The sequence below is a fragment of the Neolamprologus multifasciatus genome, chromosome 3 (genome assembly GCF_963576455.1).
Source record: "Neolamprologus multifasciatus chromosome 3, fNeoMul1.2, whole genome shotgun sequence".
NCBI lineage: Eukaryota > Metazoa > Chordata > Actinopteri > Cichliformes > Cichlidae > Neolamprologus > Neolamprologus multifasciatus.
The window spans coordinates 6770504-6786547 of record NC_140441.1 but is presented as its reverse complement, the minus strand read 5'-3'; the positions used below and the strand labels follow the sequence as shown (position 1 = coordinate 6786547).

At 39.1% G+C, this 16044-nt stretch overlaps 2 protein-coding genes across 4 annotated transcripts in view; both read left to right on the top strand.

Annotated features, from left to right (window-relative positions):
- The window catches only part of LOC146521311 (uncharacterized), a 113087-nt gene extending 102353 nt beyond the window's left edge, over positions 1 to 10734 (top strand). Inside the window, exons 2-3 of the mRNA XM_085155075.1 lie at positions 4496 to 4598; positions 5044 to 10734. Coding sequence (XP_085011201.1) covers positions 4581 to 4598; positions 5044 to 6120 — 1095 coding nt within the window. The 5' untranslated portion in view covers positions 4496 to 4580 and the 3' untranslated portion in view covers positions 6121 to 10734. The remainder of the gene's footprint in view (positions 1 to 4495; positions 4599 to 5043) is intronic.
- LOC146521310 (uncharacterized) overlaps positions 1 to 16044 on the top strand; it is a 126546-nt gene that overhangs the window by 102443 nt on the left and 8059 nt on the right. The window lies entirely within an intron of this gene.

The following is a 16044-nucleotide window of genomic DNA, read 5'->3' as shown; positions in this document are numbered from 1 at the left end:
TCTCTTTACCCGTCGGCTTCCCGTGTCTGTCATGCGACCGGATATTGCAGTTAATAATACAATAGCTTCTTGCCATTTTTTGTGTTTCTTTTTATCGCTGTGTGACTGTTTTCATGTGAAAGCCTGCTTGCGCTAGTACCGCTTGCCACTCGTTCCCAGAATTCTTTGCGGTTTTACCCCTGAATGACGTCACATTTTCAATCTCTATTTTGCGGCAAAATCATCCACACCCACCGCCACGCTATGATTTGCGGGAAATGTGGGACCACAAAGCGTGCGCCGGACCACGATATTGATATTTGGGGAATCGACGGTGCATTTTGAGTACGCATTTGGTGTACACCTCAGATTGGGACAGCCGTCGTCACGTTGCTGTGAATTAATAGGGCTGAAAATGCGTACTTCAAGCGTGCGGTCTCTTAATTGGAACACAGCCCCAGACAATAAAGCTAGTTCCCGGCTACGAGCCCGACACAGAACCAAATGTATTAGCCCGAGGTCTCCTTACCACAGTTCGGAGCCGCAGACCTGGCCGAGGTAACAAGAGAGTGCAAACATGTTGAGGGATTGTGTGTTTTAGTTAATTGAGAGATTTTTTTGGAAAGAAAACAGTTTTCACTTACAGTTGAAAACTAATGTGTACGCTTATCCCTGCAGTTTTATTTTGTTAAATACAAACAAAATTGTAGCAAAAGTGCTGCCACATGTCTGGCCAGAAAGAGTTGTTTATTTGGTAGTTCAGTGAAATTACTGTACTGTACTGCTGAGTGACTGTCATCTGCTTGCCAAATACATTTCATTGCAATGTTGACCCTGTGCTAGGGGTGGGCGATTGAAACGATATAAATTTGGCCAATGATAGAGATTTTGACTATATCGCTCTATCGCGATGGCGCATGTTGATGATGGCATCAAGCTGCGCCTGTTTTGGTCGAAAGCATCGCAGCGGCTAAAACCATTATCATCTGCAAATTATGCCGGGCGACAGTCATAGTAAAGAGATGAAGCACTATTGAAATATGGGGAAAGCCAAAAACTGCGCCTCCTCCACTTCCGTAACAGTGATTCATTAATGTTGAATTCTCTCACAGCTGTTCTATTCCCATGTTGTTGCAGTATATTAATAACTAACCTCGTATTGTGGATGAATAATCTCAGTTGTTCTCCTGACTGAAGTTTATCCCGTGTATAGAATCCTGCTATGCGATTGCATTTGTCCCTAACCACCAGAATCCGTCACGTTAACTTTTATCGAGTAGAAAAAAGTTGGCGTTCATCCTCCAGCTTCACTGTGCTAATGTTATGCTAACATAGCTGTGTCGCTAGCAATCACGTAGCACATCATTATATACCAGGTAGTCCAACTTTAGTAACCCTACAAACGCCACTGCTGTTTAGTTTTCTGTCTTCATTTATGTTGGAAGTGATAGCAGAGCTGTACGTTTGAATTAGTTTCAAAAATCTCTCAGTCAGAACATGGTATGTCTTTAGGTGGAAACTAGCGAGCTAACTTCCTGTTAACTTCTAACTCCGTTAAATTTAATAAATTCTGTTTTCATGGATGCATGGACGTAAAACGTAATTTTTACACCCAATAAAGCAGCAACGCTGATGATGTAATTAAAGATGAAAGAATTTAGACCGTTTTTAACTCTTAGTGTTCGTTTGACTTTGGGTATCTGAAGTGGACGGAGTTTTGGACCCAGATTACTCCGCGAAGCTCCGCACTACGGCAGCCGTAATGCTCTGACAATCCATCAAGCGGTGGGGCTTACCAAAGTTGTACTAAAACATTTTTAACAGATTTCTGCAGCCAAAATCGGTTCAAGGTCAGCAAGCACAACCAGAATTCATACATAAGGCACACTCTCGATTCTTGAGAAAATTAAAGGATTTTAAGTGTGCCCTATAGTGTGGAAAATACGTTATAAAGAAGAAAAGAATATATCGTGATATATATTGTTACTGCACATGCTTCAAATTATGTCGCCATATGAATTTTAGGCCATATCGCCCAGCCCTACCCTGTGCTAACTTGCATATGACAAATTAAACTTAAAGGCTTCAGCTAGTTAAGAGTGAGAAAAATTGTGCTCATGTTTGCAATTTTGTCTTGTTACACAATATTTGGAATTAAATAAAACAAACAAAACACTACATTTTAGGAATGGGTGGTACATTTTGTGGGTGTTTTCGTGTTTGTTTGTTTTTTGTACTACTTGGACACTAAAGTGGCCCTCCAATTAAGCTAGAAGTGGCCCACGGCCTGTTTTCTACACTTTCTTGTTTCAGAAACATCTAAAAGAGAAAATCTCTGTCTTAGTCAGGCACAACTAAATTCATGCATGTTGACCTAGCGGCTAGGTACCCCCTCATGATGTGTGCCATTTCCTATCTGATTTTTTCTCCCCCTATATGGAGGAATACAATGGCCCCACACTTCATAAAACAGAATTTTGTGCTTAGATAATGAATTGTAGAATAAATTCTGTATTTGTAAAGTCATTTTTGAATTCCACTTTAATATAGTGATTTTTGAAATGTTTTTTTAAACCTCATTAGGATGGTAATGAGGTGCTTGGAAATGTTGTAGGTGGCTGAGTTTATACTGCTACCAATGAGTCTGAGCGGGACTCGTTTGTGGAACTATGGAAGTCCATATATACAGGGCGTAGCATCCCCTGGGTATAGGCGGTGATGTGCAGGGCAGTCAGTGGCTTCTTCCCTTTCAAGTTCTTGAATACACCTGATGACTTTCTTTTTGTAGTTGCTACTGAGGTTTCACCTTGAAGCTTCAGGTATTGTTGTCACTGAGGAGTTTGGTAATGTTTATTTGCTCTGCTTCTTTTTGTCAGGGATAAAATACATATATATATACAGGGCTCTAGAGTGCGACCAATTTGGTCGCAAATGCGACCAAATTTTTCTGTGGTGCAACTAAAAAATATATTTGGTTGCACCGGTGCGACCAACTGTTTGGGTAAAAAAAAATAAAAAAATAAAAAGATCTCTGCAACTCTCCGTGTGGTCAACAACAGACACACATTATTCCCCTATTGTGGGATAAACCAATCAGAGATAGTCAGGGGCGGAACCTCTCTGATTGGCCGTGGTCCAGTTGAAAGTGCAGGTGAACGAGGGAGATGAGTAGTTTGAATAAAGTGATATCGATTCATTAAATCCTGAATTGACTGTTAAATATAACTGTGTTTTACCAGAAACACCAGATTCTCAGGTTAAAGCTCACAGAACTATTTCAACAACCACCACAAAGCAAATGAGCTACAACCACCACACAGCAAATGAGGTACGTGGATTCCACGTAGATTCTGAGCTGCAGGTTTTGTCTCTCTCCAACCAAAATTCACCAAACCAGAAGCAAAAGAAGCAGCAAACTGCGCTTGACATTTGATCAATGTCGTCATGAGTTTTGCCTCTGAGTTTTTTAACACCACGATAAAAATCACACTTCATGCACAGCTCTCTCTCTCTCTGTATTTCAAGAACAGTTTCCCGTCTCAAATCTCTGTTTTCTGCATTATTCATTATTCATTACCCACCAGTCTATCGTTGTTTACAGCGCTGTCGGCCGCTGTCCTTTTCTGTTTTTCACTTAAATGACCTCGTACAAAAAAGCCTATTTTTTTTTTCTGCTGTTCAATACTGAAGAAATTTAAACTTTTTAAAATTATGCAGAAGATTGCAGAATATTTTTAAGGTTATCTGCTATAAAAAGTCAGGCCAGCAAAATCTTCTTCATGTTTTTCTGTGTTTTGTTCTCAGTTATTTTCACACAAAGGCATCTGCTGTGATGTTCACAATTCTGATGAAGTCTCACATGTGTCAGTACTGATAAATGATCAGAATTATAATATTTCTGAATGTCTGAGGCTAAGTTGAATCGAATCAGGACTTTGAAAACCGAAATCGAATGGATTATAGAAATCAGTGATGATACCCAGCCCTAGTGAGCAGCCTAGGCCTGACAGAAGTGGATGTAGCTCTGGGTAATAAGAAAAGATTAAAAGAACTATTGATAACTTTTTTGTTAAGTTAAGGCCTGATCCGTCTGAAATTCATAGCCAGTGCTCTGACGTGGTGCCATCAAACTTTGAATGCTGAAAAAGCACAGTGTATACAGAGAACACATTATATGCTGTGATAAATGCACTGGCCAAGTGTCCCCTCTCCCCACTGCCTTTCAGCAGCATGCAACAGCAAACAGGTCGAAGCACAAGATTGTTAGTTAAAAATTTAGAAATGAATATTGTCTGTATGGACTGCAATCCCCCCCCCCCCCCCCCCCCAATTTGAGTGCGCCTAACTTTTAAAGTTACCACCGGTGCGCCTATGGCAAAAAGTTAGTCTAGAGCCCTGATATATACGTTTTGTGTCCTAGATGAGTAACAGGAGGAGAAGGGGCTGTTGTTTATTTGCTCTGCTTTTTTTTTTTTTATCAGGGATAAAATACAAATATATACTTTTTGTGTCCCAGCTGAGTAACAGTTGAAGAGGTTGGTGGAGCAACAGAGGAAGAATTTCAGCCATTTGGACTCAGCTCAGCCACTACAGAGGAAACAATGTCTTCAACACAAAAGGTGAGAAAAATATCACAGTTACACTTTTTGAAGCTGTGTGCACAGCTGGTTATTTTTTAAAAACCTCTTAACAGCAGCTTTATCTTTTCCACCCTTGGCTCATCCGTTTGTACAGAATCGATATTCAAAATCGAAAACCCCAGAAGTTACAAGAAAATACAAAGACTATATTTTATCTACACACATTGAAACAATATCATCAGTTAAACTCACATTTTTTTATGAGTAAAATATTCTCTCCACTGATCAATATTTCTTCAGTATGTAATTTTAATTACAACTCTGATTGTAGCGCATCGTTGTAATGTGATAATATCACCAGAAGGTGATGGTAACACACCTACAATGTGTTTGTTGAGAAGTTTGATTCCACCAATGGAGGGAGTTTCAGTTTGTTCCACGACTGCATTTCACTCACTGCCTGTTTGTATCTCTGTCACTGCAGGACCAACATGGAGCGAGAAGTCAGCGCTCTCAGGAGGCCGACAAACCTCACAGAAGAAAGGGAGAGAAAACCTACAGCTGTGACTTGTGTGGGAAGAATTTTACCCGGGCTGAAAGCCTAAAAAGACACGGACTCATCCACAGTGGAGTTAAAGCATACAGCTGTGAGTTGTGTGGAAAGTCTTTTACCCTGGCTGAAAGCTTAAAAAAGCACCAAGTCATCCACAGTGGAGTGAAAGCGTACAGCTGTGATTTCTGTGGAAATTCTTTTACCCAGGCTCAAAGCTTAAAAAAACATCAACTCATCCACAGTGGAGTGAAAGCGTACAGCTGTGATTTGTGTGGAAATTCATTTACCCAGGCTCAAAGCTTAAAAGCACACCAAGTCGTACACAGTGGAGTTAAACCTTACAGCTGTGACTTGTGTGGAAAGTCTTTTACCCAGGCTGGAAGTTTAAAAACACACAAACTGATCCACAGTGGAGTTAAACCTTACAGCTGTGAATTCTGTGGAAAGTCTTTTACGAAGGCTGGAGGCTTACAAATACACCAAGTCACCCACAGTGGATTTAAACCTTACAGCTGTGACATGTGTGGAAAGTCTTTTACCCAGGCTGGAGGCTTAAAAGCACATCAATTCATCCACAGTGGATTTAAACCTTACAGCTGTGACTTCTGTGGAAAGTGTTTTACCCAGGCTCAAAACTTAAAAATACACCAAGTCATCCACAGTGGAGTTAAAGCTTACAGCTGTGACTTGTGTGGAAAGTCTTTTAACCTGTCTCAAAACTTAAAAAAACATAGACTCATCCACAGTGGAATTAAGGCGTACAGCTGCAACTTTTGTGAAAAAACTTTCATTGACAAGCACAACCGAAATATTCATCTACGGATTCACACTGGAAATGATGTTTCCTGCTGTGATCAGTGTGGGAAACTGTTTACAACAGGTGCACAGTTACGACGACACATGTTTAGCCACACTGTGGGGAGACCTTATAAATGTGACCTGTGTGAGAAGACTTTTAAATCTCCACATCACCTAAAAAGCCACCAACAGATCCACACCAGAAAGTAACTCTACTAGTGCAGTTACTTTGAGGTGTGTATTTAGTTGTTATCTTGTTATTTTAACCTGAGTGTTTGGAACAAGTCTGATCAGTAAACTTATGGAGTTATACTGAATGAACTGTTTGGAAAAATGAAGAGTCGTTTTCGCTCAGTAAGCTGAGTGTTAAAATGTAAACAGTAAAATGTAATTGGACGTTGGCAGAGATGCTTTTTATTTCAGGCAACGTTCAGGATAAAAATGTTGAAGGAATTCCCTGACTTACAATGTCTTTGTTTAGAAGTGGAAAAGGTTTTCTTTCCCACCTCTGTGGTGGGAAAGAGTTTCTCTGTGACCTTTGTGGAAAAACTTCCAATCAATTATGGGACCTAAAACCACATCAACGTAGCCACACTGGAGTCAAAATGAACTACCGCAAAGAATGTGAGAGAGGCTTCCACACACCAAGTACATTAAAATCCATGAACTCTTCCACAGTGGGGCCAAAAAGCATTGTGACCAGTTTGGGTCATCCTTCACCACTGGACATGAGCTTAAAGAACAAGCATAAGGGAATCCACACAGGAGAGACACCATACAAGTGCAGACACTGCGACAAAAGCTTCTCACTATTCAAATTCAAATTTTATTTGTCTCACACACACAACCATACACAGTGTGACATGAGGTGAAATGGTTTTAGCTGTGCAATGCCATTAAATGACAGTGGTTTTACAGTATTTACAATTTACAGGTTATTGTAACAAACATGAACGTACACACATGGAAGTGAACTTCAGCTGTGACCAGGAATGTCAGTTCATACTCCGAACACAAACGATCCCACGCTGTAAATAAACTGTTTCACTGTTACCAATGTGTAAAAACATTCACTTCATTATCTGCTCTGTGCAAACATCAGCCTGATCATGCAGGACTGAAATCACTGGATCACAATGAATCTGAAGAGAGAGAAAGATCCTCTTCTGGTTTCAGGCTCAGACTTAAAAACCTTGGGATCAGGCTCCACAGAGTTCAGATGGAATCTCCTGTAAAGAGTATCAGCTGATGTCACACTTGGATCTGATGAGGTGGCTCTGATTTCTGGACCTGCAGTGAATAATCCTGAATGTTACATTTAGGAACCTGCATGTCTAGATATTAGGGGTGCAACGATACACAAAATTCACGGTTTGGTTCGGTTCAATACTTTGGTGTCATGGTTCGATATTTTTTCGATACAAAAAAATGTTCATGCTTTATTAAATTGGTCATTTATTCAAATTATAAATATATATTTTAACTCAAAAGTACAGTTTTAAATTTAATGTTGCTGAAACAACAAAGTAATAAAAAATAAATAAATCTATCTGATCGAGAAATCCCTCATCTTTGGAAAAGAGAGTTTATTACAGAGAAATGGCTCTTTCCAAAATAAAAGCTATACTATGCGCTTCTTCTGGGCTATATTCTCATCAGCATATTAAACATATCAGGTCCCCATGAGGAGAATCATGTGCTAACGGCTGTCTAAATGACTCGGGTAAAGTCTTGTTAGCTTGCGCTGCGCTCAGTGGATCTGCGCTCGACAGTGCAGCCTAGGCGGAGTAGTCGAACGCAGAGTCCACTGAGCTCTCAACACAGACAGCATCGTCAGAAGAAAAGTTGATAAAATAAATTAAATATTTGTATTGTTCTATACATATGCGTACCGAACCGAAAGCACTGTATCAAACGGTTCAATATCGATACGAGTATCGTTGCACCCCTAATAGATATGTATATCAAGTTTGTTTTTTTCTTTGACGGATTTTAATTCTCTAAAATTTTATCCTGTTACATTTTAATCTTTGTTCCCTTAGGACACAGTAGTGTTTAGTAATTGTACTATTAAAGTTATAGGAATGTCTTTTTTCTACCAAACTTTTAATTTATCAGTTTGGTATCATATCAGATATGTATATCAATTTCTTTTATTTCAGCTTTCTTAGTTTTTCCTAAAATTAACTTCTTTTTTTAATGTATTCATTTTATGTGTTACCTCAGTTAAATTTCAATCCTTCATTCATATTTAATCTTTTGCTGTGGTAAAATCTTCTCTTAAATCATTTTCTCCCAAAACTGCAAATAATTTCACAGCAGTTGCTCTTAAAGCTTCCAAAATGAAGATGAACATTCCAAGATGAACTAAATCTGTCCACCAGCTTTGAAACAACACTGTGCTGTGACTTTATGTCCAGAATAAAAGAAACTCCCGCTAACTGGTTTTGGCCTGTAGGTCCATGTAATACCAGTTTGTATCAGAAGATGGAGCAGTGAGTCAGTGTAACCTTTATTCAATTAGGCAAAGACCACATTCGTTATCACAGTGGCAGCAAAGAAATGTTAAAAGTTCAAAAATTTAAATAAACTTCTATTTTTGGCTCCTGCTGTAACTTTGGTGGTATTTACTGTATCCTTGAAGTCCACATGAAGTCCATATGTTGTTTTTTTAATGAATTCATTTGATCCACATGTTCTGCAGCTGTTTTCCTGTTGATTTGAAGTTTGTATTATGAAATCCTGATAATGTTAAAGCATTAGTTATATTTGATTAACTCTGTGTAAAGGGTTTTTTTATTAAATAATTTGGTGTGAAAAATAAAGAAATGGTCTCACAACAAGTAGTTTGACCCATGATTTCAGATTCAAAGTAAATAAACTGTTTTCAGTGGTACATGTGGAGGTTTATCAGAGGAGGAGACTTGGCTTGTTCTTGACGGATTATTACAAATATTGATTTGTAAATGATTAACTAACAATCTTGTCAAGACAAAGTTCTTTATTTGGAGCACAATTGTAGAAGAAAGATAACTTACTGTGAACATTACCTAATAAGACTGATTCAGGACAGGCGATTAGTTATGTTAAACTTTTCTAGCAGTCCTTCACAAACAGGGAACAGTCTGTCTATTCTCTCCATCTGTCAGCTGCTGCTGGCTTTTCCTCCTCCTCTTCCTCACACACTGCTGAGTTTGTTCTGGTGGATCATCAGGGGTGCAAAAATTCTGCATATTTAGCAAAAATGTGCCATTTCTACACTCAGTGAGGTGATGGTTAAGCTTCAGCAGCAGTTTGCTCTCAAGGTTCTTTCTGTGAAGCTGTGACTGTTTAGCAGTGAACAGGAGTCCTGCATGACTAAGAAGTCCTTCACAAGCTCCAGATGCAGAAAGAGCTGTATTGACTTTGATCGACAGCTTCTTGATGTGAGGAAAGCCATGCAATAGATCCACACCTCCAGTGAATGGACATGAAATGTACCTCTCCAGATCCCCTGCTTTCTGGCTTTCCTGACCCCATGGATCCATCATCTTCGTCGGTTAGGCTGCTGTTTGTGCTGGCCTCATCCAGCTCTGTGTCTAGGTGCTGTCTGATGAAGTGGAGACCTGTGGAAAGATGTATGGTTTTCAAAAGAATTAGGTCTGGTCATTATAGTGCTGTATACACTGGCAAGCTGCGGATGTTTGTTTAGAGCTAGCCTCCAAAAGCTGGGCATACACTGTGCGATTTTTGGCCCATTTTGAGCCAATTTTTCAGTCGAGCAACCGTTTTGGGGATCGGCCCATGTTTTGCCTTAATCGTGTGTTGTGCATCGTGTAGTATACATGGGGTAACGAAAAGCAGTTAACACATCACGACCAGCTCCCAATCATCAATCGTATGGTCACATGATAATCAAACCTTTTTGAAATCCTGTCGCCCCTCAACGCAGCATCTCACACTGTGCACGCACAAACACAGAAATTAAAGAGAAAAGGTGGAGCAGCACGGCAGTGCAGCGTGTGATCTGGACACAAGAGATGGAGGCACAACTTGTAGGGTGAGGCAAGCTCATCCGAGTACATAAGCGTAGAGCTGCCACCCAGGCAAAAGAAAAATAGAGTTATATCACATTATAACGTGAAAAGTTTATTGTTCTGATAATATACTTCTCATGTTTGTGCAATATATATAACACCATAATTAACCTCAGTGTGTGAAGAGGACTCTCCATTTGCATGTACAAATTGGAGTCTATTAGATAGATATGATACAAACCACTGCAGCGCAGTACCTGTAATACCTACAGCATGTTCTAATCGCTCTAATAGGATATTATGGTCAACAGTATCGAAAGCTGCACTGCGGTCTAGCAGGACAAGCACAGAGATGAGTCCACTGTCAGAGGCCATAAGAAGATCATTTGTAACCTTTACTAAAGCTGTTTCTGTGCTGTGATGAGCTCTGAAACCTGACTGAAACTCTTCAAATAAACCATTCCTCTGCAGATGATCAGTTAGCTGTTTGACAACTACTCTTTCAAGGATTTTTGATATGAAAGGAAGGTTGGAGATTGGCCTATAATTAGCTAAGACTGCTGGGTCTAGACATGGCTTTTTGAGTAAAGGTTTGACTACAGACACCTTGAAAGCCTGTGGTACATAGCTGATTATTAGAGATAGGTTGATCATATTTAAGATTGAAGAATTAATCAATGGCAGGACTTCTTTGAGCAGTTTTGTAGGAATGGGGTCTAAAAGACACGTTGAAGGTTTGGAGGAAGTAATTATTGAAGTTAACTCAGAAAAATCAATTGGAGAAAAAGAGTCTAACTTAACATCAATGGTACTAAGAGTAGCTGTAGATAATATTACATCTGTAGGATGATTATTGGTAATTTTATCTCTAATGATAAAAATTTTATTTGTGAAGAAGTTCATGAAATCATTGCTAGTTAACGTTAAAGGGATGGTTGGCTCAAAAGAGCTCTGACTTTTTGTCAGCCTGGCTACAGTGCTGAAGAGAAACCTGGGGTTGTTCTTATTTTCTTCAATCAGTGACGAATAGTAAGATGTTCTGGCTTTGCGGAGGGCTTTCTTATAAAGCAGCAAACTATTTCTCCAGGCTAAATGATGATCCTCTAAATTTGTGACATGCCATTTCCTCTCCAGCTTACGAGTCATCTGCTTTAGGCTACGTGTTTGAGAATTATACCACGGTAACCACGATAATCGACCTCTGTTGGGGTAGCGTTCAGATAGCTGCTCTGCTCTATGTTAGTACAGGCCATTGAAGATGATAACAGTGGGTGAATTATATTCTTAAACTTAGTTACAGTGCTTTCAGAAAGACATCTACTTTGATAAAGTCCACTCTCCACTGCTGCGTAATCAATTATTGTAAATGTAAATGTTATCAGGAAATGATCAGACAGGAGAGGGTTTTCAGGAAACACTGTTAAATGTTCAGTTTCTATGCCATATGTTAAAACAAGATCTAGAGTGTGATTAAAGTGGTGGGTGGGTTCTTTTACATTTTCTGAGAAGCCAGTTGAGTCTAATAACAGATTAAATGCCATGTTGAGGCTGTCATTTTTAGCATCTACATGGATGTTAAAATCACCCACAATAACTATTTTATCTGAGCTGTGCACTAAATCAGATAAAAAGTCTGAGAAATCAGACAGAAACTCTGTGTAAGGCCCAGGTAGACGATAGATGATAACAAGTAAGACTGGTTTCTGAGTTTTACAGCTGGGGGGGACAAGGACATCAGGCTTTCAAATGAATTAAAAGTCTGTCTTGGTCTTTTGTTAATTAATAGGCTGGTGTGAAAAATTGCTGCCACACCGCCCCCTCAGCCTGTGCTTTGAGATTTCTAGTTGTTAGAATGACTCGGGGGTGTTGATTCATTTAAACTAACATAATCATCCTGCTCCAACCAGGTTTCTGTAAGGCAGAGTAAATCAATTTGTTGATCAATTATTAAGTCATGTACTAACAGAGACTTGGAGGAGAGAGACCTAATATTTAATAATCCACATTTCACTGTTTTACTCTTTGGTTCAGATGTGGACACAGTATTGTTCTTTCTTTGTGATTGTTTATGTTTAAGTTGTTTATTGCTGGTTTTTAGTTTGTTTTTTTGTCTTTTTGGGAGCTGACACAGTCTCTATGGAGATGGGTTTTTCAGTCCAGCTCATCCTTGACCTTCTCCATCTCTAAGAAAGGTTATGACCACCCGTCACCTCCCTTAAAGCAGGATGTCTGGAGATCTTCCAGTCTACAATGGGTCCACTGTGAAGGTGCAATAACATGGGGTCCACTTGTGATAGCATTCTACATGCATGAATCCAACTGGTGACACTAAAGTGAGGAAATAATATTACTATTACTAATGTGAAAATTGATTAATACATAAGAAAAGAAATCTGCCACCACATCGTGAATAACATAACACTGGTAAATACAGACAGAAATTAACAAGTACAAGATTAAGTCTGCATGGCCCACAAGCTCATGCGACCCTAGGATGTCACTGTCATCTTGCTGCTCCTGAAAAAACATGCATACATCCACCCTTTCCTTGTCTGGGTGGAGAAGGTGCAATCTTGCATATCAGTGTAAAGTCAGTCAAACATTTGTCCCCATTATCAGTCCAGTCAGTCCCCATATGTTTATTGCTGATAGCAGAACTTCTTATGTCGAATTAAGTATCTTTCTAACTTGTTGTTTCATTAAAATTAAAAAAGAAAAAAGTCTCTATCGTAGTCAGGCACAGCTAACTCCTGTTTGCGAGTTAACCTAGCCAACCACACTGTTTGTTGTTAACAGGTACCCCCTCATGATGTGTGCCACTTCCTATCTGATTTTTGCTCCCCACATATGGAGGAATACAATAGCCACACACTTCAAAAAACAGAATTCTGTGCTTAAATAATGAATTGTAGAATAAATTCTGCATTTGTAAAGTCATTTTTGAATTCCACATTAACAAAGTGATTTTTGAAATGTTTTATGAGGTGCTTGCAAATGTTGTAGGTGGCTGAGTTTATACTGCTACCAATGAGTCTCAGCAGGACTCCTTTGTGGAACTATGGAAGTCCATATATACAGGGTGTAGCATCCCCTGGGTAAAGGCGGTGATGTGCAGGGTAGTCAGTGGCTTTTTGGAAGTAGAGATACCTACCTTCTTGTAAGCCCTACAAGAACCTGAAAGGGAAAAAGTCATCAAGAAAAAGTCATCAATTGCCTACAATGACTTTCTTTTTATAGCTGCTTCTGGGGTTTCACCTTGAAGCTTCATAGGTATTGTTGTCACTAAGGAGTGTAGTAATGTTTATTTGCTCTGCTTCTTTTTTATCAGGAATAAAATAAATATATATACTTTTTTGTGCCCCACCTGAGTAACAGCAGAAGAGTCTGGTGGAGCAGCCGAGGAACAATTTCAGCCATTTGGACTCAGCTCAGCCACTACAGAGGAAACAATGACTTCAACACAAAAAGTGAGAAAAATATCACAGTTACACTGTTATAAAAACTGTGTGCACAGCTGGTTGGTTTTTAAAAACCCTTTAACACCAGCTTTGTCTTTCCATCCTGGGCTCATCCATATATAGAGATTGAAAGACCATGTGACTTTCGCGCATTTCATTGTGGGTACGAGTGGCAATAAAATCAATACACCGCATCAAGCACTAGCATTTCCAGCACCTGTAATCATTAATTTTGTGCTTTTAATCCAAACTTGCATTTTATTAGCCTCAAAAACAGTTATGTACAAAACGATGGTGAACATGGCAGGGCCGTACAAAGACAGAGTTGACGAAAAGGCATAATAAAAGTACAAGGAAAATATCTGAGTAAAAGGTTTAGACCCATACGAGCATACAGAGTGGAGTAAGGATGTTAGTGTGCTGCCCAACTTTCATCATGCACATATTTATTATTATATGGTCCTAAGTGTGAGTGCATACACTCACAAAATGTTTAGTAACTTAAGATCCTGCAACAAGCCCAGGTCCAGTTTACTTTGGTGATTTGGACTATTCCATTTCACAGCTGTTGTTAATTTTTTTTCTTTATCTGTTTGTCGTTTCAGGTTGTAGTATTACACAACATTTTCAGATCTAATAAAATTAAAACAAGTGTTTGATAATTCATTCAGTTTATTGTCTTTATTTATAACTAGCATTATTATTTCATTCTATATTGAATCTTACAAGAAAGAGGCAAAATTGTATTCCAATGTGCTTCATTAGCTGCTTTAGTGAAAAACAAATTAACAATGCCAAAAAAAACATATCAAAACAACATACTGGAAAGCAGTTATTCATCACTTGATTGATTCAATACAACCCTTGGGCACATATATGCAGACGATTTGTGGCCGTTTTGATATCGCTCTCTCTTAACCGATCAAAACTCACTGTGGTAGCAGCTTTACACTTGGTATGACCCAGGTTGATAGAGGGTGCCCAGTCTAGATTGCATTCCTGCACTTTGTAGGCTGGTTTTCCTACAAAACACAACAAACATTAGCCCGCAAAGCCACAGTGAACAAAGCACCAGAGCGCAACGAATTAAATTCAAATCAATATAAGATTTATTTGTAACCTTCAACAATTATGTTATTATAAATTACGTAATAATAATAAATTACATTAAAAACATGGCTTAAACAATTTCTCTTCCATGACATAATCTGATAAAAACCAATCTCTTTACTCGTCGGCTTCCCGTGGCTGTCATGCGATCGGCTATTGCAGTTAAAAATACAACAGCTTCTTGCCATTTTTTGTGTTTCTTTTTATCGCTGTGTGACTGTTTTCATGTGAAAGCCTGTGCTGGTACCGCTTGCCACTCATACCCACAATCCTTTGTGGTTTTACGTCTTATTTTCAACCTCTATACTGAATCTACATTCTCAACCAAAAACCGCAGAAGTTAAAAGAACATACAAAGATCATATTTTATCAGCACACATTGAAAACACAATATCATCAGTTCAACTCACAATTATTTATGAAGTGAAAGATTTTCTCCACTGATCAATATTTCTTCAATAATGTCATTTTCATTACAACTCTCATTGAAGCACATCATTGTAATGTGATACTATGACCAGAAGGTGGTGTTAACACTCTAACAATGTGTTTTTTTGACATGTTTGATTCCACCAATAGAGGGAGTTTCAGTTTGTTCCACGACTGCATTTCACTCACTGCCTCTGTTTGTATCTCTGTCACTGCAGGACCAACATGGAGCAAGAAGTCAGTGCTCTCAGGAGGCCGACAAACCTCACAGAAGACAGGGAGAGAAAACCTACAGCTGTGATGAGTGTGGAAAGGATTTTACCCAGTCTGGACACTTAAAAACTCACCAACTCATCCACAGTGGAGTTAAACCTTACAGCTGTGAGTTGTGTGGAAAGTCTTTTGCCCGGGCTGGAAGCTTAAAAACACACCAACTCACCCACAGTGGAGTTAAACCTTACAGCTGTGACTTGTGTGGAAAGTCTTTTACCCAGGCTGGAAGCCTAAAAACACACCAACTCACCCACAGTGGAGTTAAACCTTACAGCTGTGAGTTGTGTGGAAAGTCTTTTACCCAGTCTGGAAGCTTAAAAACACACCAATTCATCCACAGTGGATTTAAACCTTACAGCTGTGACTTATGTGGAAAGTCTTTTACCAAGGCTGGAGACTTAAAAATACACCAACTCATCCACAGTGGAGTTAAAAATTACAGCTGTGAGTTGTGTGGAAAGTCTTTTGCTCGAAATAGCAACTAACAGAGGCATCTAATTGTCCACTCTGGAATTAAGGCGTACAGCTGTGACTTTTGTGGCAAAAGTTTCAGCGACAAACACTACCGAAATATTCACCTACGGATTCACACTGGAAATGATGTTTATCGCTGTGATCAGTGTGGGAAACTGTTTACAACAGATGCACAGATAAAACAACACATGTTTAGCCACACTGTGGGGAGACCTTATAAATGTGACCTGTGTAAGAAGACGTTTAAATCTCCACATCACCTGAAAAACCACCAACAGATCCACACCAAGTAACTCTACAACTGCTGTTACTGTGAGGTATGAATTTTTTTTTATCTTGTTATTTTAACCTTTAACCTGTTTGGAACAAGTCTG